Consider the following 19,551-nt stretch of genomic DNA (forward strand, 5'->3'; position numbering starts at 1 on the left):
TGCATCATCATTTTTTTTAATGTCTATTGCTTTAATGTTGGCAACCCTATTAGCAGCAAGGAGTACTTTTTTAATCTTGCAATTAAAAAAAAGTTCCAAACTATTACATAAATTATGTTAGGAAAAAAGGGATAAAAACAGCACATAGATTTGTAGTCGGTTAGAAGGTAGAAGCCACAAATTGTTAACTTATGAACAGATACTGCAGAATAGGTGTGAAGTGATAAAATATATTTTTACAGCAGTTGATATGTGTTATATAAAAAAATTATAGTAAATACTTTGCTATATTCTTGATATTTCACTGAGAAGCTGTTGAATGAGATGAATCTGAAGTGAATAGTTCCAGAAGGCTCATGTGTAGTAAGTTTCAAAAGTCATATTCTGGTATAATATTCTGATATGTTATAGTCTGATATGTTATCACAGACTATTGAGCTGTAACAAGTAATTACTGGTGCATAAATTCAGAACAATCATAGTATGCTTCAATAGATAATTATGACTTCATTATGGATTACATATCATTAGAGCATTCATAGAGTCATAGAACAGTTTAGGTTTGAAGTTACCTTAAAGGTTATCTCTTTCCAACCCCGTACCATGGGCAAGGACATTTTCCTCTAGACCAGGTTGCTCAGAGCCACATTCAACCAGACCTTGAATACTTCTAGGGATGGAGCAGCCACACCATTCCTGGGCAACCTGTGCCAGTGTCTCATCACCTTCATAGTAAAGAATTTCTTCCTCATATCTAATCTGAGGTTGCCCTTTTTCATTTGAAGTCATTCCCACTTGCCCTGTCGCTACATGTCCTCGTTAAAAGTCCCTCTCCAGTTCTCTTGTAGTCCCCCTTTAGGTTCTGGAAGGTGTTATAAGGGCTCTGCAGAGCCTTCTTCTCTCCAGGTTGAACAGCCCTAACTCTCTGAGCCTTTCATCACAGGAGAGGTGCTCCGGTCCTCTGATCATTTTTCTGTCCCTCCTCTGGGCCTACTCCAGCAGTCCATGTCTTTGCTGTGCTGAGGACCCCACAGCTGAATGCAGTGCTTCGGTTGGGGTCTCATGAGGGCAGAGTAGAGGGACAGAGTCACAGAATCCCCTCCCTTGACCTGCTGGCCGCGCTGCCTTTGATGCAGTCCAGGACACAGTTGGCTTTTGGGGCTGCAAGTGCACGTTACCAGCTTATGTCCCGCCTCTCAAGCACAAGAATCCCCAAAGTCCTTCTTGGCAGGGCTACTCTCGATCACTTCCTCTCCCAGTCTGTACTCATGTCTGGGATTGCCCTGACCCAGGTGCAGCACCTGGCACTTGCACTTGCTGAACTTCCTGAGATCCTCAGGGCCCCACTTCTCAAGTTTGGCATCCCGTCCCTCTGTTGTGTCAACTGCACCACTCAGCTTTGTCTTCTTTGCAGACTCTCTGAGGATGCACTCCATTAGGGTCATTCAGAGCATTCAGGGTTTGGGACTTTGCTTTTCTGTTTGGTTTTGTGTTTCATTTTGATAAATGTTATGTAGAAAGAAAGCTTGAGAACCAAAGTGGAATTGGCTATTCAAAACACTCTTGAGAAGCAATGATATGTTGACCCTACTGTTTTTTGTCTGATTACTTGCTTAGTGGAGACAACCTAGCTCTTTTTTTTTAACATTTTTAATGTTTGTGTTTGATCTTGCAGAACCATTTGATGGGACAAATACTGCTAGAGCTGTACATGAGAAACAGAAGTTTGATATGATCAGAGGTGAATTTGCACAGGTAAAAAGTACACCTCATTCGATTTTTCCAGTCACTTTGCTTTTCAATTTAGTATACAAATTCTAGTCATTAAACCTGCCAGTTTCTCATGGTTTGTGCTTTGCACTGTAAAAATAATCGAAATGTGGGATTTTAAAAAAAATTTGGAAAATTATTTTTAAGAATATTTATTAATGTCTGCCATTAAGCATCAGGCTTCAGTTGAAATGGGTACTTGAAATAATAAACCCTTTGTCTTAGATTTTCTTGTGTGTATAGAATTCTAATGCTTTAGAATTACAACTTAGTCTTCATTATTATTTATTCCTACATGAATTTGATTGGTAATAGACAATGGTTTATACTTCTTACTGTCCCATTTTTAATAAATATCACCACCAAATGATGGAGTTTTGCTGATTTTTGACAATTTAATGAAATTGGTACTTTTCTTTAGGGAGACCATACTCATAATTTTTTAGAACATGAATATTTCAAACTGGAGCTTTCACTGTCCCAGGCAGGGGAGGAAAAGATACTTTGAAGCAAGAAAAAATTTAGATCTTGGCTAAACATCCTTTTTCTGAAAATCTTTGCTGCCCGCTTTTGTTCTTGTCTCCTATCATAGGCATTGAATTTGGAATCACAATTCTGAGATCTCAGAAATATCAGTTTTCTGAGATCTCTCACTATTGAAAATGTAGTTATGACTAGGAATTAGTGCACAGAACTTGCTTCCAGCTTTAACCAGTTAAGACTCCCCTATTACGCTGTCCTTGGAGACTCCTCTTTACTTCAGTTATTCAAGTCCTTAAATACCTTGAATACTTCTCCAACAAAAAGTAATTCAATGCCAGATACTTGTAATAGAACAAATGCTATAAGAGATTAACTTACTCAGAAAAGGATAACCTTTTCTTTGTAACTCTATTCAGAAATGTCCGTTAGTTTTCTTCTCTTTAACCATGTTAGCATAAAAAAAAAACTGGTTTACATACTTGTACATAAAAGAGTTGATTTTGTGAATGTGCTATAAGTCATGTATACAAAGTAGTTTAGGCCCTCTCACTGTTATGTGAAATCAGAGTGAAACTTCTCTTTACAAGTTTTCAGTGAACAAAAACTGTTTCAAACCTGTGTAGTTTTCTGAAAAATATAAAAGCAGCTGTTTGTTTGTAGCTGTTTGGAAGCCAAATACGAGAGTGATACAGCCCTGAAAAAATTTCCTCTTTATTAGGCACCATAAGAATCACAGTTGTTCTAAAAGTACAAGTACTTTTTAATATCTTGCACTATTTTTTAAGAAGCTTAAGGAATCTATTTTGTCCTTGAGAGATTATTCTTCCTCTGGTTTTCACTACACATTGGGATTTAAATGAATTCTGTGTAAAAACAGGAGGACTATTACAGTTCTTTGCAGGCTCATGGCCTGACAGATGTCTTGAAATTCACACTAGAATACAGAAGAAAGTTGAAATAACCTATTTTAAATACACAACTACATTTGGGAAATGACAGCGTATAATACTGTTTATCAGGAGCTTTGACATGTGTGTATTTGAGACAACTATTTTGCAGCAAGAATATCAATGTAATACTTAAATATATAATAATATAATAAAATAAATCCACTGTCTTTTTGAAAGTCTGTACCTTCCTCGTTAGTTCATTGTGTTTTATGTATCTTGGATTTTGCTTCCCTTAAAAAACACCAAAAACCAGCCAACCAAGAAAAAAACAATCCACAAACTGTCTTTTCAAGAAGGGGAAGATATCAACCTTCTTTTTGTGGATCTGTGATGCTTATTGCTTATAGTGGTATTTAAGTTTTAATGGCAAAGATTATTTAGTCTTTTTTTAAAAACCTTGTGCTTTTTTTTCCCCAGGCTTGGCGGGTATTACGAGATAAGAAAGACCTGAAATGTATATTACCTTTAAGAGCAGACGAACTGAAAAGATAACCAACTTCTTTCACTTTCTTTTTTTTTTTTTGTGATCCTGCTGAAAAAAAGAACAGTATGAAAATCAGGAGGCATCTACCCCATGGCTCTTTACAACCTGTTTTCTCTATAAACTTTTGTTAAGGAAATGTTTATTATAAGGATGTGACATATTTTATTACCGACATTTGTTAATACAGCTGTTCATTCAAAGATATGTTTTCTGAAAATGCTTGTATTGCTGGCTTCTAGAAGAAACTCACAGCAAACAACAAGAATAAATCTATTTCAGGGAAAGTACGGGGATATATTGACTTGTTGTTTGCGTAATCTGTGTAGCCATTAATTCAGACAGATTTAACAATGAAACACTAGACATTCAAAGTTAATCAGTGTGCAAATCTGACTCCATCCTTAAGGCACTGTGCACAGTACCCACTTCTTGGTGAACAGAGAGCCCATGCTTTACATCTGCTTAATTTTAGTAAGCACTTTGGTTCAACTTGGCACTTTCAGTTTTATTTCACTTGGAATAGCAAGTGACTCTTTATGAAATTGAAGCTAGATTATGGTTGGTAGTGTTCTGGATATTAAGAACTGTAATCTGAACTGGAATTTTCCAGCAACATTTCTACTATGAAGAAGATGAAATAAAAAAGCTCAATTCAATATACATAAATGCTTCATATTCACACAGAGTAGGCAAAAAAAAATTTTGTGCTTCCTTTTACATATTTGAAGTAGTAGTGGTGCCTGCTTTGGAGAAAAAGAAAAAGACCAAATCAAAACACCTCTCAACCCTACCAATGCTACAATAAGATGGACTTCTCATTTGATTTTGTGTAAATATTTGTAAATTGGTAAGCCATTGTAAATTGAATTTAAATAAGTAATATTGAAAATTTGAGCTCTTCCAAAAAAATTGCACACCCTCTCTTAGACCTCCTGTAGCACAATTTCTGCCTCTCATGTATTTGCTATTGAAGACCAATTAGTTGTTAAAACTATACTTACCACTGATGTCAAATTCATACTTCCATTTTTTTAAGTTAATATTTTATATGGTGTCCAGTGAAATAAAAGTTTATATATGGAAGATACAGGTTATTTTTCCAGTTTCTGTTATTGTTCTGCATATTTAAAATATTTCCTATAATTAAGTAGAATAGGAAATGGTCAGTAAGGTAGGGCCCGTGTTGCAAATCATAAACATCTATTATGGCTATTTTGCAGTGCATCTGTGAACAGGTAAAAGTTTGATTTATTGCATTCACTAATAATAGTGCAGCAACCCCTATAACTGTAAAATAACAAGCATTATCACTTCTCGTGCAAACTTTAAAGTTCTAGTTTATTTCAAAGTTCTAGGAACTGTAAACTATTTGCCTGATGTGTGATTACTTCCTGCACACTTCATCATAGTCTAGTCTCTATAGGATTTGGCTTGCTTTTTAAAACACTTCCTTCTGTAATTTGAACAGTCTTTCACTTTTAATCTGACTCTATCAGGCCACTGAAACATTTTCCCTCCATGTGGATGTTCCCTCTCTCAGCCCTTCCTCTAAAGGATGGTAGACTTGCATCTCAGTGAAACATTCACTCTGATCTGCTTTATGTAAAATTGAAGCACAAGATTTTAGGACAGGCTGATATCTGGAATCAAGGATGCTCTACGAGCCCTAGGTGGACTTCAGGGAAAGGGGGGGGCTGCTTCTTATTTTAAAAATATGTTGGCTGTCTCTTTGTCTAGAAAATTTAAAACTGTCCCAACGTAGGATAAGCAAGAAGGGACATACATGTTCAAACTTGGCAAAAATGTATTTTAAGTGGGCTGGATGTCAGGCACAAAATTTTGTGTTTCTTACAAGTTTGCATTGCATCGCCTAATGTATCAACATTTCTTACACCTTAAATTAATACTCTGTGTTGGAAACCACTTCCCCCTAACTGTTTTTAAAAAATTAGTAAAAATAATTGGTAATACCTACATGCAATTCTGTAAAAATTTACAAGTCAAGGTCTGTAACCACAATGGTCTGTGCCTTTCAAAAGAATTCTTTTGTGTTTTTCTCAGAAGTTGATGTACTTCTGATAAGCTACATCTGTAATCAGAAACACATTATGATTTGCCTAGTTGTTTGAGGACAAGCCTGTTTTTATAGCATATTTGTTAAATGGTGGCTGCAACTTTTTTCTGAAAACTTCTAATATAATACCACAAAATAAATGGAGAGTGGGTAGGAACTGAACTTTAACTTTGATTCAGTTCTGCTTAGTCTAAAGTTGTTCAGAGGTTTAATGACCTGGATTTTCATCTACTCTGAGCAAATATCCAGAGGGAGAAATTGGGTAATGGCTATCATAAATTTTAGTGTTAGTGTGAAGTTTTTCCTTCTCCTCAGCTTCAAAACAAAAACCTTCACCCACTTATCTCTTGGCATACACCCTAGCAGGGATATTTTTTTCTGAGAAATATTTGGTAAAAGGTGTTTTTCATGGCTGACCAAGGTTTCACTGTGTGTGCAAGATGCTGTCTTTGAGGTTTGTAACTGCTTCAAAATAAAAATGCTTTAGTTCAACTCTTTGTTATTTTAGGACTGTCCTTTTCTACTCATTTTGGCATTGGGTTTGCTTGTCTTTTCTCACCTTATACGTCAGAAACCACTAGTGTCTTCTGTAGGAATTTAAGAACTCTCTTCAGTCCTCCAGGAGTAATTTTAATGAACAGGCTCAGAGGTGCATGGGAGGACCAAACGTTAACAAGAGCTTCCATTTTGGTGACAGAAATGCAGAACTGGCATAGGCTGTAAACTGAAACTTAAAGTTTCTCTTCTAGCTCTTGTTCTCACTTTTCTTAAAATGTGAATGTGTAAGTGTACTCTCAGTACCTTAAGGTATTCTGGCAGTATAAGGGTTTATTTTTTTTGAAAAAAGAAATCAATATAAATAAATTTTAAGACTCACATTATGGGGTGACATGATAATTTGGGAGAAATGGGCAGCCATAATAAAAGGATGTAAGGTGATTTGTAGAAAATCTAGTTAGTATTTGTGAATACCATCCCAAGTGCTTCTTTGGAACCAGTGTTTTCCTTATACTTGGGTCATTGGAATGAATTCACAGTATATTTGGTGTTTAATTTAAGTCTATCAGCGAATGTCACTCTTGGTTTATTGGACTCTACTTGCACTGGGTTGTCTTGTATTTTGTAGGGTTTTTTTTGTTTGTGTTGTTCTCTGTAATTAATCCTTGTGTGTTCTGATATAAATCTTTCCTTCATTGATTTTACAGAGTATGATGCTTGTAGGAAAAGTGTGAAAAAATACACTATTTTTGGTCAATTTGCAGGACAAATTAACTTGTGAGAAGTACAGAAGGGAGAGCACTAGGTCTGGAGATAATTTGAAGGGGTTCTGGTAAAAGAGTATTCACCTTTCTTTTACTGTGCTGAAGACTGAATCAAAACTTGTGCTTAATATATAAGCATTTCTAGAAAATTTGTAATGTTCTTGCCTTCCACTTGTAAAGAATGTGAAGTACTCTACCTTAAATTTCATTGTGCTGTGTACACTGTCTGTGCTCATGATAAAATGTAGTGTTTAATTTAGTTTAATATTCATTTCAAATACACTTTTCAAAAAAGTTACATTCTCACCTTTTAAATTGTGTATGTCAATGGGTAGGTCAAGGGAGCACAAAGATTTTGCCTGTCTGTATTGTTTTGAAATGTCGGGGGGATTTTAATTTACCTTTGCAGAGATAGCTTGTACTCAGAAATACCTGGTTGGGTGTTTCTATACTTATAGCACAAGGAAGAATTTCCTGACTGATTTATAACCACCTATTTATTTAAAGAATGGTAAAAATAATGGGGGTGTTAGGGTTATGCTGTGTATACAGTGGTTTATACCTGAAATACCTTGGAAGTTTGTTATTTAGAATCAGAGGTGCTTTTCCTCCTCTTCTGAAAATATTTTTGTTTAATTTGTCACTAATTTGGCTGGTACATGTTGGAAATATTTCCATTTTGTCTGTGAAAAGCACTGCATTTTGTGTAAAATGCAGAATAATAAAGGATAAATGTGGCTTAACCTAAGTTCTGCGTTGTAGTATAGTTTGTCTTTGGTTTAAATTAAAATTGGTTCAAGTCCACTCAAAGAGGAAATTTTAGATGTTGTGTGATGAAAAACAGTGACAAATTTCGGTTTTAAATACATTCCTTTTGTATGGTTAAATGTCACAGTGCATCTGATACCCCTTACAGTATGGTATAAATTACTAAATGCATTTTTCTGAGGCTCATCTACTAGTTATTGTACTGGACCTTTCTAGGTCAAATTTGAGCCATTCTGGGTGTGCTCAAGGGTGGAACTTGCTAAATGCACCTTTTCTTGAGGCCATAGGAGAACTCTCCATCTGCCTCAAATGTGCTGTCCACCCCAAATTTTCTAGAGGTGGCTTTGGAAGGTCTGCTGGGGCCCCAGCCCCTTCCTCCCTCTGCTGCCTGGCTGCTCTGTGTGCTGTAGAAACAGCTCTGGCAGCGGTGGGAGGCGAAGGGGCCGAGCTGCTGGAGGGGTGGCTGTTCGGTTTGGACACGTGTCCTGGCACCCGGTTGGTGCTACGGCCCAGGGTAGGAACAGCGACCACTCTGCGCTGTAACTTGGCTGCATCTATTTAAGGACTGCCCTGAGTCAGGAGAAGTGAGTGCCACTGGGGATGACAGTTGCTTCAGGCAACCCTGTGGAGGACAGGGTTGGGGGTAAAAATCACCGGACAGGGCCTGAGCTGGGAAGGGAATGGAGGGCTCCCGTGGTGCCGACTGTGATAGGGCATCTGAGACCTCGTCCTTCATAGAAGATGAAGAAGAAGAGGAAGAAGAGGAGGAGGAGGAGGAAGAAGAAGAAGAAGAAGAGGAGGAGGAGGAGGAGGCGGCTGTGGACCCAGAGGAAGCAGAGGAACTGACTAACAGGTACAGCGTCCCCAGAGATTCACAGCCTCAGGGGGAGCTGGCAGCTCCACCCCAAAGCACAAGCCCCAGAGGATGACAGGATTGGGGTCCTGTGCTGTCTTCAGTGGCTTTCCCCCTTCCCTTACCCAATTGCTGTGGATTTAAAAAAAAGGGGGGGTGAGGGGAGGCTGTAATATTTCTTTTTTTTCAAATGGTTATGGCTGTAATTAAGTTTTGTGCAGCAAGTGCCTACCCCGAGTTCCCTGGAAGCTTTTCTATTTAAAGACTCTCTGATGTGCCAGCTCAAGTGGCATCTCCTTCTACTCCTCCCTCTTTGGCTGACTCTTTGTCACATACAGATCTTAAATGCTCTGCAGATATGCTTGTCAGGGAGAAAATGCTCAAAGATTATAATGGTGCATTACAATTTGTTCCTTTTTATGGCTCTTTCTTCCTTCCCACTTGTCCCTCCCTCTTCGGTCTCTTGTTTCTCAAAAAAGGAAAAACTTGTACATGCTTGCCATTGCCAGTAATGACTTGTGTGTGCGGCTGATTTTTGTGGTAGAATGGGAAATACTCTACCACTTTAAGATTATTTTTTTTAATACTTCTGTTTTCTTAATAACTCTTGCACTGAAACAGTTTGTTGTCCTAATATTACTCTCCTACCATCAAGAAAATAACGAGCAAGGCAGTGGCCCAGTGCCCTGCCCAGTATTCCTGTGCAGGATGTGGAGGTGTCTGCAACCTGATCCATGCAGGCAGACTCCTCTGGCTTTGCCAGCACAGTTGGTTTCATAAAGAGACTGTGAGGCTTGAGAGACCCCTGGCATATAGCAAGTCTCAAGAGTTCTTCCTTGTCTCAAGCAGAGTCCATCAGTTTTGAGTAGTTACTGTAGAAAGAACCAATTTTTTAAGAAATGTGTGTCATACAGTTCCTCAGTGCTGTGAAACCATCCTGCATTTACCACCACTCTATGTGTATCACAGTTCAAAGTGCTTTCTGACATTGCTGATGGTCACTGGGAGCAAAAAGATGGCAGAAGAGAGGTGGGGGACTCTGTGCAGCCTAACCCACCTGAAGCACTGCAGGAATGAAAGCCAAACAGGGAAATGTACTCCAGGACTGTAGGAAAACCTCCTTGCATGGGGAGCAGAGAGCTAGTTTTCCATGGTGGGGGGATGCCCAGTGACAGCAGTATAATGCTGCTTTACTGCCAAGGGAGATGTTCACTTTCGAGTCTCGTACTGGCACAGGGGTTATGTGCTGATAAACACTGCTTGCACTTGTCTGTAACTCTACAAGAAAACCAGCCAAAGTTAATGGAGCGGAGTTGCTTACTGCAAACAGGTAAAAGAACAGTCTAGATAATTTTTAATGGAATCTGCAATTAAATGGCTAATTGTAAAACATAAGTAGGAACAGCTAAAAAGGGAGGGAGCCTCACAGTTATTTACTACTTGTGCTGGGAGGATGACTTCTCCACAAGTGCCTGTTAGCAGCTCCTCTTAGAATCAATCATAGAATCATCCAGAAAGGACCTCCGAGATCATCAAGTCCAGCCCTTGATCCACTACTGCTCTGGTTACTAGACCATGGCACTAAGTGATCCAGTCTCATCTTAAAAACCTCCAGGGATGGAGAATCCACCACTTCCCTGGGCAGCCCATTCCAATATCTGATTACCCCCTCTGTAAAGAATTTCTTTCCAATATCTAACCTAAACCTCCCCTGGCACAACTTGAGACCATGCCCTCTTGTCTTGCTGGTAATTGCCTGGGAAAAGAGACCAACCCCCACCTGGCTACAACCTCCTTTCAGGGAGTTGTAGAGAGTGATGAGGTCTCCCCTGAGCCTCCTCTTCTCCAGGTTGAACAACCTCAGCTCCCTCAGCCTCTCCTCATAGGACTTGTGCTCCAGTCCCTTCACCAGCCTTGTTGCTCTTCTCTGGACCTGCTGCAGCACCTCAATATCCTTCCTGAACTGAGGGGCTCAGAACTGGACACAGTACTCAAGGTGTGGCCTCACCAGTGCTGAGTACAGGGGAAGATTGCTTCTGGCTGGCAACCTTTGCAATGCAAACTTGAGCACTGCATCTCACCACTTATTTACATCACAGCAAACAGTCCCTTAAACTCTGCTGTGTTTAAACAACGGAGCTAATCTCTATCCTTAAGTGTCTTACTAATAAAACAGGTCAGAGTGTACCAGAGTAGATTTTAACAGCTATGCTGTATGGTAACTGAGCATATTTAAATCTATTTGGTTAGTTTAAGTTCAAGAAGATGTGAAATTTTGAGTTAGGCACAGATGTGGTAACTGCACCAACTGCTCAGCAATAGTTTAGAGAAGTAAAATAAAACTGACTCTATCTGCTTGGGTGTTGTCACAAGTATCAACAGGGCTGTTCAGCTTCAGGCCTCCTCTTGTGCTCAGTGCCTGGGAGACCTCCTGGCAAGAACAGCCACGTTGAGCCCCTGTGACATATTTACTCAGGCTGAACTAATTATCTGTTGACAAACAGGTTTTCAAGCCCCCATTGCAGAATAGCTTTTTGTGTGTGCATGCCCTATGAAAATGTAGCTTAGAGGAGGTGTAACTAATATGCAAACATGGCTGAAGATAGCCCATCTTGGACTCTGCTGTCATCAATTTATTTTTAACAACTCCAAGCTCTCTGTTGTTTCTGCCTTCCTCTGCATGCAGTTGAACAGCACCTGTTGTGCAATGTTGCAGACAGCAGGAAAGTCCTCACTGGCTCCTATTTCCACCTTTCCAACATGTTAAGTAGCCTTATACCCATTTTATATGAGTCATGCATCAAGATGGCTGGCCCAAGGTTAGGAAGCACCCATGTGAAAGAAGCAGACACCTCTGGGACACCAGCCTCTGAGCCCTGACCAAACAGGTCCACTTCCACACTGTGCAGCAGCTGCAGCAAATAAAATCCCAAAAGCTGCAGCGAAACTTATGACTTGTACCAATATTACAATGCAGGCACATTAAAGCCAGAAGAGTTTGGGGTTTGCAACTTTATTACCCTTTTCAATGTAATGTTTAAATAATTTGGTTTCCAGACACAGGTTTTTATACAAGTAATGAGACTAATATGCAGCATCAGAACCTATTAAAAAGATGGGATAAGGGCTTCATATCCTTGTCAGCATAAATAACCCACTGATCTACACAGAGTTCTTGAAATATTTTCTTGCCTTTGGGTATTTTACTATCTGAGATAGATGAATCGTGCCAGATGACTTCTGTTTCTAGCTCTTTGTATCTAGTTAATCATCTTAACAGAGAAAATCTTTTGAAAGTGTGTATTGCTTTAAGGCAAGCATGAGTATGAAATTAATAGGTTTTCATTTTTGTGTTGGTAATGGTGAGATTTGTCTAACTATACAAAAATTTTTTACTGTTTAACTGGTTTACATACCTGCTGGAGTATCTGTATCTCTAACAACTACATGATTGGTGAGCTGTTCTGGCACAGTTCTGTCTCTCAGACTATTCTGAGCTGATTTCCTTTTGCAGTGTGAAGGCCTCCGGTCTCTGGATGTATCTATGTACAGGGTTTACATAAAAATGGCTCTACAGCCAATTTATAAGTGTTTCTAAATAGCTCATTTGCCTGGAATAGGTGTGGGGTTCATTTTATCTGCTCGTTTAGTGGTGACCTATAACCAGTAGATGGAGAGAAGTCCTGGAGTTCTGGAATTGTTTGGTTTTGGGGGTTTTTTTGTTTATTTTGATGGTGGTTAGTTGGTTGGTTGGTGGTTTTTGGTTGGTTTTGGGGTTTTTTTTGTTTTAAATGAAGCAGTCCTTCCACAAGATCAGAAGTGTGTAAGCTTTAGAGCCAGGTATAGTTTGGAATGATTGGTGAAAACGGGTAGAAGAGGAAGCACAGTGGAGAAGGGATCTGCCTGCCGTGTGGGGCTTGCTGCAGCATCTAGGAGAGCAAGAGAGTGGAATGATAGTAAATGGGATATGGGAAAGAAGGGGTGGGAAGGGGAGTGCTGGGGATTTGTCTTCCCAGGAAAAGGTTTACCATTCTCTGCTGAAAGCAGAGAAAGATGTGGGGAAAGGTTGTGTGATTTTAGTTTCCCTGATGAGGCAGTGCCTGCCTTGGCCCAGGGTGGAAGGGGCTGGCAGGGCTGCTTTTCTGCCACATGCATCAGGCATGTGGGCAGGGAAGGTAAGGGTGCTGGGAAGCGGAGCTGTGCAAGCCATCTCAAGCATGTTGTGGCAGAGGCTTGAATAAAAGGTCACTGAGAGCAGACAAATGGGGCAAAATGCTGAGGTGGGGGCATAGCAGAGGGGAGAGGTGCAGCCAGTGACCCCCACACACACCCCGGCCCCTGCTGGGTCCTGCAACTGGGCACTCCATGTTTTCTTTCTCTTCAGCCTTTTGGATAATATTAACTGAGTCCTTAATAAAGGTCTGCATTGCCATTGGGATCTAAAATAACACTCGGACTTCAAGAAGTTCCCCATCGGGTCTCAAGAGAGTGATTAAATAACTGTGTAATGGAAGTTGCCCATCCAGACTCAGGTGTTTGATTCCTGTGCTCCCTCCACAACATGTATGGTGGAGAATCCAGAATGCAGAAGCAGGGCAGATCTTTGGGGCGTAGACGTACTGCAGTTTCTCAAGCACCATCTGATCCCACAACAGGGAATGCCACTAGGACATACCACAACCTGGTGGCTGGAAAAGTGATCAGCACTGTGGTAGGTTGTGTCGCTTCTCAGACATTTCTAAGTGTTGGGAATGGAACAAAATATGCGAGACAGGCCCAGCTCCTGGCTCCCAGCTACTTTGTGAAGCTGGACAAGCAGCTGTCTTACTTTTTTTTAGGATAATTATTCATTTGAATTTGGACAGATGCATGAGCTACTCTATTGCCAGAAGAGGCATCATCAACACTGAAGGAAATCAATAATATGTTATCAAGTTAAAGGCTGGGTTTAAAATGGTGACTTTCTATAGCTCCTAATTCTCTTAGCCTGAAGAATGGGATGGATGAGCTATAACCCTGGGAAATGCAGAGCAGTAGGCAGAAACCATGCTGAGCATACTGATTTCTGTAGGGAAAAAAGGGCAGCATGGTAAAGGCTGAAACTACAGGAATATTCAGAACAAAAATAAAAGCACAGCAAAATAAGTAGTTCCTTTCTCCTGGGAAAGCAATCTGGCCACTACAAGTTTCCATGACCCCTGCATTGTTCCTGAAGTAGGAGCCCTCAGAGAATGAGATATCTTGTCAATGCAGCCCTAGGCTGACATCTTGGTCATTTTATCTACATTGTTTTCAGCTTGTGAGGTGCTATGCAGCAAACAGCAACAAATTTTGATGATACCAGCAATGGCAAGGTCTGATGTGAAGAGGATAAAGGGAGGCTGTGGAGGATTTTAGAAAGATCATGGGCTGGCTGTGTCTCTTTGTGATAGTCGTGGTGTGCACAGGTGTGCACACCTCACTCACCACGTGTCTAAACACGACTGCTCAGCAGCTGGGGAGGTGAAAACTCTTCCCTGGAATGATACATGACGGAACATGACCCTAGCCTGACAGGCTGGATTAGAAACCTGAAATCCCATTGGACACAGCATGTGAGAAGAAGAAGGAGGCAATAAGATAAATCTGATTTGGAGCTATTTTGGCAGGAAGCACAAAACTGGTTGTCAGTGTCTCCAAGACTTATAAAAGGTTTAAGTTGATGTCCTAGCAGTGAAATAACAAACTGATAGCATATGTGCCAACAGGATTGGTGTGAAATATCTACATGGAAAAAAGACAGCACTGGCTTTTGTCCCTGGATATAAGTGGCTTCATATCTGTATTTATGGAGCTGAAACATTGCAAACATCTTTTTGCAATGGCAGACACTTCCTCTGACTAGAGAGAAGGGTCTTTTAGCTACTACTGTGCAACATACAAATTGTTCACAAAACTAAGACAGCATTTGGAATGTGTTGGAAGGAAATGCATGAGTTATGTGTCTTTCATTCTGGTCTTTAAGGTATAAAGCAGCGTCTCATCACACTGTAGAGGAATATGAACTGTGACTGGTTTGTGACCATGAAAATGAGATAATGATGTGAATAAGTCAAGCTTTTTGCATAGACAGGGCCAGGGCAACCCATTCGTATTCAGTAATATCAGCTAAAGTGGGTGGGAGTGCTACTCTGTTCTGCATGAAGTTTTATTTAATAGTGCTAGGTACTGCAGAAAAATAAGTTTAAAAATATGAGTGTGATTTAGATGTTGAAATATGTGGGGGGAAAAAAAAGATTTGCCATCTTGTGGACTCAAATAACAGAAAGCTTTCTTAGTACTATTGCTATTCATTCCTATTTTTTTAATTTAATTTTATTTTGCTATGCCCCAGTCAACTTAATGCCAAGCCATGGAAATGGCAAAGGAAAAGCTAGCAGAAAAATCAGTATAGATGTGTCTGCTGTGCCTCTTCCTCAAACCTGTAAGTTTCCTCTTATGGAACCAGCCTTGATAGAGAGTACTACATCAAGGCAGAGAATCTGCTGCACATCCTGGGGTTTATATCTATTTGAGAGCTAGGCTTGGTGGAGGAGGCATGGGGATTGGTTAACATGTGATTATTTAATATTGCACTGTTAGACTTGCTTTGATTTGTGGACTTTAGTCTAACTTGTCCTGCTAGTCACTGTTTCCAGGCCAGCCCCATCACCACAATTGGCCTTAAGCCCCATTGCCAGAGTTTGATACTGTCCTTGCACCGAGGAAATCAGAGAAGAGACAATCTGAGCATGGGCCAGCCCAGGGTAGTCCCTCTTGTTACGTGCACTGGAAAGCAAATTTATGAAAGGTAAGGGCAGCACTGCTAGTAGCAGGATTACCTTTCTGTTTACATTAGCTACTGAGCAGTTTTGCTGAGTGACCTTTACAAAAAACTTACAGTTCAGAGAGTTTGCTTGATGGAGCAATTATGGTTCTCTGCAGGATTTCTTCTTCTCCTCCTTCAAAGACCTTTGCCTTCTCCCTAGTGCTCAGCACCCTCTGGAGCAAAGTCAACTGCTCTCTGGGGGTGTCTCTTTGTCTCCGTAGCCTGCAGGAATCTCTGGCACCTGTGTGGTGGTGAGTCACAGCCACATGTCAGATGGGTTCTCCTTCTCTGATCCCATGGTCAGGAGCTAGGTTTCTTCACTGTAGCTTGAGTGCTTTATCCTAGTCAACTGGCAAGTGAACCTTCCCTCTGTTCAGTGGAAGATTGACATTTTGTGGGCATAGGTGTGCATTCTTCCATGGGAGCGACAGACACTTCACCACTTCTGCTCAAGGCTATGCCTTGTCCAGCAGACACTTTGTCTTTTTTTTCATCAGCTACAAATGTGATTTCCATAGATGAACTATTGTCTACTCTAGAAAAGTCAGGGTTGAGTGTTTTGTTTATATTTTCTGTGCTTTTTTGAGGAGTATATCATAGAATCATAGAATCAGCTGGGTTGGAAGGGACCTCCAAGATCATCAAGTCCAGCCCTTGATCCACTACTGCTCTGGTTACTAGACCATGGCACTAAGTGCCACATCCAGTCTCATCTTAAAAATCTCCAGGGATGGAGAATCCACCACTTCCCTGGGCAGCCCATTCCAATATCTAATTACCCCCTCTGTAAAGAATTTCTTTCCAATATCTAACCTAAACCTCCCCTGGCACAACTTGAGACCATGCCCTCTTGTCTTGCTGGTAATTGCCTGGGAAAAGAGACCAACCCCCACCTGGCTACCACCTCCTTTCAGGGAGTTGTAGAGAGTGATGAGGTCTCCCCTGAGCCTCCTCTTCTCCAGGCTGAACAACCTCAGCTCCCTCAGCCTCTCCTCACAGGACTTGTGCTCCAGTCCCTTCACCAGCCTCGTTGCTCTTCTCTGGACCTGCTGCAGCACCTCAATATCCTTCCTGAACAGAGGGGCCCAGAACTGGACACAGTACTCCAGGGGTGGCCTCACCAACACTGAGTACAGGGGAAGAATCACTTCCTTGGACTTGTTGGCCACACTGTTCCTGACACAGGCCAGGATGCCATTGGCCTTCTTGGCCACCTGGGCACACTGCTGGCTCATGTTCAGCTTCTTGTCAGTCCAGACTCCCAGGTCCCTCTCTGCCTGGCTGCTCTCCAGCCACTCTGTCCTCAGCCTGTAGTGCTGCAGGGGGTTGTTGTGGCCAAAGTGCAGGACCCAACACTTGGCCTTGTTGAACCTCATCCCATTGGAATCAGCCCAACTCTCCAACCTATCCAGGTCCCTCTACAGAGCCCTCCTGCCTTCCAGCTGATCAACACTCCCCCCAGCTTAGTGTCATCTGCAAATTTACTGATGATGGACTCAATCCCCTCATCTAAATCATCAATAAAGATATTAAACAGAACTAGGCCCAACACTGATCCCTGGGGGACACCACTAGTGACCGGCTGCCAACTGGATGCAGCCCCGTTCACCACCACTCTCTGGGCCCGGCCCTCCAGCCAGTTCCTAACCCAGCACAGAGTGCTCCTGTCCAAGCCGTGGGCTGACAGCTTTTCCAGGAGTATGCTGTGGGAGGTGGTGTCAAAGGCTTTGCTGAAGTCCAGGTAGGCCACATCCATAACCTTCCCCTCATCCACCAGGCAGGTCACCTGATCATAAAAGGAGATCAGGTTGGTCAGACAGGACCTGCCCCTCCTAAACCCGTGCTGGCTGGGTCTGATCCCTTGTCCATCCTGTAGGTGCTGTGTGCTTGCACTGAGGATGATCTGCTCCATAACCTTGCCAGGCACTGAGGTCAGGCTGACGGGCCTGTAGTTTCCTCCTTCCAGCCCTTTTTGTGGATCAGCGTGACATTCACCAGCTTCCAATCATCTGGGACCTCCCTAGTGAGACAGGACTGTTGGTATATGATGGAGAGAAGCTTGGCGAGCTCTTCCGCCAGCTCCCTCATCACCCTTGGGTGGATCCCATCTGGTCCCATAGACTTGTGGGGATCCAAGCAGCTCAGTAGGTCACTAACTGTTTCCTTTTGGATTACAGGGGGGCTGTTCAGATTCTTTCTCTGAACAAGCTCCAGAGGCCAGCTGTCCTCAGGAGAACTACAGGTTCGTAACCATCCTCTGCTACCAAAAATGTCATGGTTTGAGAGCCCCAAAATCCAATTCTCTAGTCCAAGTCCCCTCCCACATCTCAACCCAGGGTGAGATGGGTTTTCCAGACACCACATGAGACTCAGAATGGGGGAAGGGATTATATATTATAATGTCTGTACAAAATAAATACTACAATACATTATATACAATCTTAGCTATCTCTACCATGACATAAAAGTATTTACAATGGATCAAATCTCTTCTCCCCTCCAAATAAAAGTCCAGGAGGGAAGAAGGAAAGATCCTTTACACTTTCAGAGCAGCATTCTCTTCAGAGTAGCAGTCTATCTCTCTCTCTCTTCCATTCAGCAGCTGTAGCTGGATCTCTGCCAGTACACACGAGGGGGTATCCAAACCCTCTCAGCTACTCATCTCCAAGTGAGGGTCTTATCTTCCGTGGGCTACATTCACCTGGACAAGGTTGTTTCACCCCTGTCATATCAACGAAGCTCAGGGGTCTTCATGACAGTCCATATCTTCAGGGGAATCAAGCCCCTTTGCAGAGCTCCTGTGCTCTGCCTCAAGCAGCGGGGGGGCCAAGGTCACCCCTCCGCATTCCCTCTCTGAGCTTTTCAGCTCCTTTCTGCAGTGCTGTAGCACTTCAAGACTCTTTCAAGTAAGAGTTCATCATCCTCCTCTCTCTCGGAGGTCTCGGAGGGGTTTGGGGTTTTGTTTCAGTTCTTACCCCAACTTTCTCTCTCTCCCTGTAGAGCCTAATTCTCTCTCTGCTGCTGGCTCTCTCTCGGCTCCCTCTTCCAGGAGTTCTGTCTGTGTTGCTGCATGCCTGTTGATGCTGCTTGGTCTTATCTCTTCTGGCTCTCTGCCACTTTCTCCGTCCACTACTGTTCTGCTGCCGCTTTTCAGTATCTCTTGCTGCGGCTCACAGTAGAGAAACATCCCCCGGCTCAGCTACAGACACTTAGCCCAGTCTTACACTGTTCCAAGTCCCTGCAGCCCCCAACCGGGGCTGGGGGAGGGGCCTCAGCCCCCTGTGGGAATGGGGGCCCCTTCTCCCCGTGGCCTCAGAACATGGCCACCACTCCAACAACTACCTTTCTCTTCTGGTCTGCTTGTGATATGTTTATATTTTGCAAAAGAGCTCATTGGCTCAAAACTTCAAGGGTCACCACCCCCTGGGGATTTACCATTTTATAACTTCAGGGGGAAAACTCTTTCCCCCCACCACACTGTCTTACTGTGAAAATGGAGACAAAGAAGGTGTTAAATACCTCAGCCTTTTCCTCATCTTTGATAACTATATTCCCGTCCATGTCCAGTAAAGAATGGAGGTTTTCCTTGCCCCTCCTTTTGCTATTGATGTATCTGTAGAAGGACTTTTTGTTATCCTTCACAGAGGTGGCGAGATTCAGTTCAAGTTGCGCCTTCGTCTCTCTAATTTTCTTTCTACATGACCTAACTATATTCTTAAACTCTTCCTGAGTAGCCAGCCCTTTTTTCCATAATCGGTAGGCTCTCTTCTTTACCCTAATTTCTTTCAAAATCTCCCTGTTCAGCCAGACCAGTTGTCTTCCCCGCTGGCTCGCCTTTTGGCAGACTGGGACAGCCTGCTCCTGTGCTTTCAAAACTTGCTCCTTGAAGTACGTCCATCCCTCCTGGACCCCTTTGTTTTCAAGGGTTGTTTCCCAGGGTACCCTAAAAATACTCCCCCTCCCCAGCCACATTATGTCTTCTAATTGCTTTTTCTCCCTGAAACATCGGAGAAAACCAGAATACGGAGAAGTAGCTCAGTTTCAGGAGACTCTGAACAGT

The 19,551-nt window shown here is 42.1% G+C and overlaps 2 protein-coding genes across 4 annotated transcripts in view; both read left to right on the top strand.

The window, feature by feature from the left end:
* The window catches only part of TENT2 (terminal nucleotidyltransferase 2), a 51,773-nt gene extending 44,002 nt beyond the window's left edge, over positions 1–7,771 (top strand). For both annotated transcript variants that reach the window (XM_051788104.1, XM_051788105.1), the window contains exons 14-15: positions 1,676–1,755; positions 3,621–7,771. In XM_051788104.1, coding sequence (XP_051644064.1) covers positions 1,676–1,755; positions 3,621–3,695 — 155 coding nt within the window. In that variant the 3' untranslated portion in view covers positions 3,696–7,771. The remainder of the gene's footprint in view (positions 1–1,675; positions 1,756–3,620) is intronic.
* Positions 7,772–8,354: 583 nt separating this feature from the next.
* The window catches only part of CMYA5 (cardiomyopathy associated 5), a 50,255-nt gene continuing 39,058 nt past the window's right edge, over positions 8,355–19,551 (top strand). Inside the window, exon 1 of one of the 2 annotated variants that reach the window (XM_051788092.1) lies at positions 8,355–8,644. In XM_051788092.1, coding sequence (XP_051644052.1) covers positions 8,472–8,644 — 173 coding nt within the window. In that variant the 5' untranslated portion in view covers positions 8,355–8,471. The remainder of the gene's footprint in view (positions 8,645–19,551) is intronic. The other variant, XM_051788093.1, reaches the window with a different exon arrangement.

The sequence above is a fragment of the Manacus candei genome, unplaced genomic scaffold, assembly GCF_025592945.1.
Source record: "Manacus candei isolate 608988 ecotype Guabito, Panama unplaced genomic scaffold, ASM2559294v1 h1tg000024l, whole genome shotgun sequence".
In the NCBI taxonomy this organism is placed as follows: Eukaryota; Metazoa; Chordata; class Aves; order Passeriformes; family Pipridae; genus Manacus; species Manacus candei.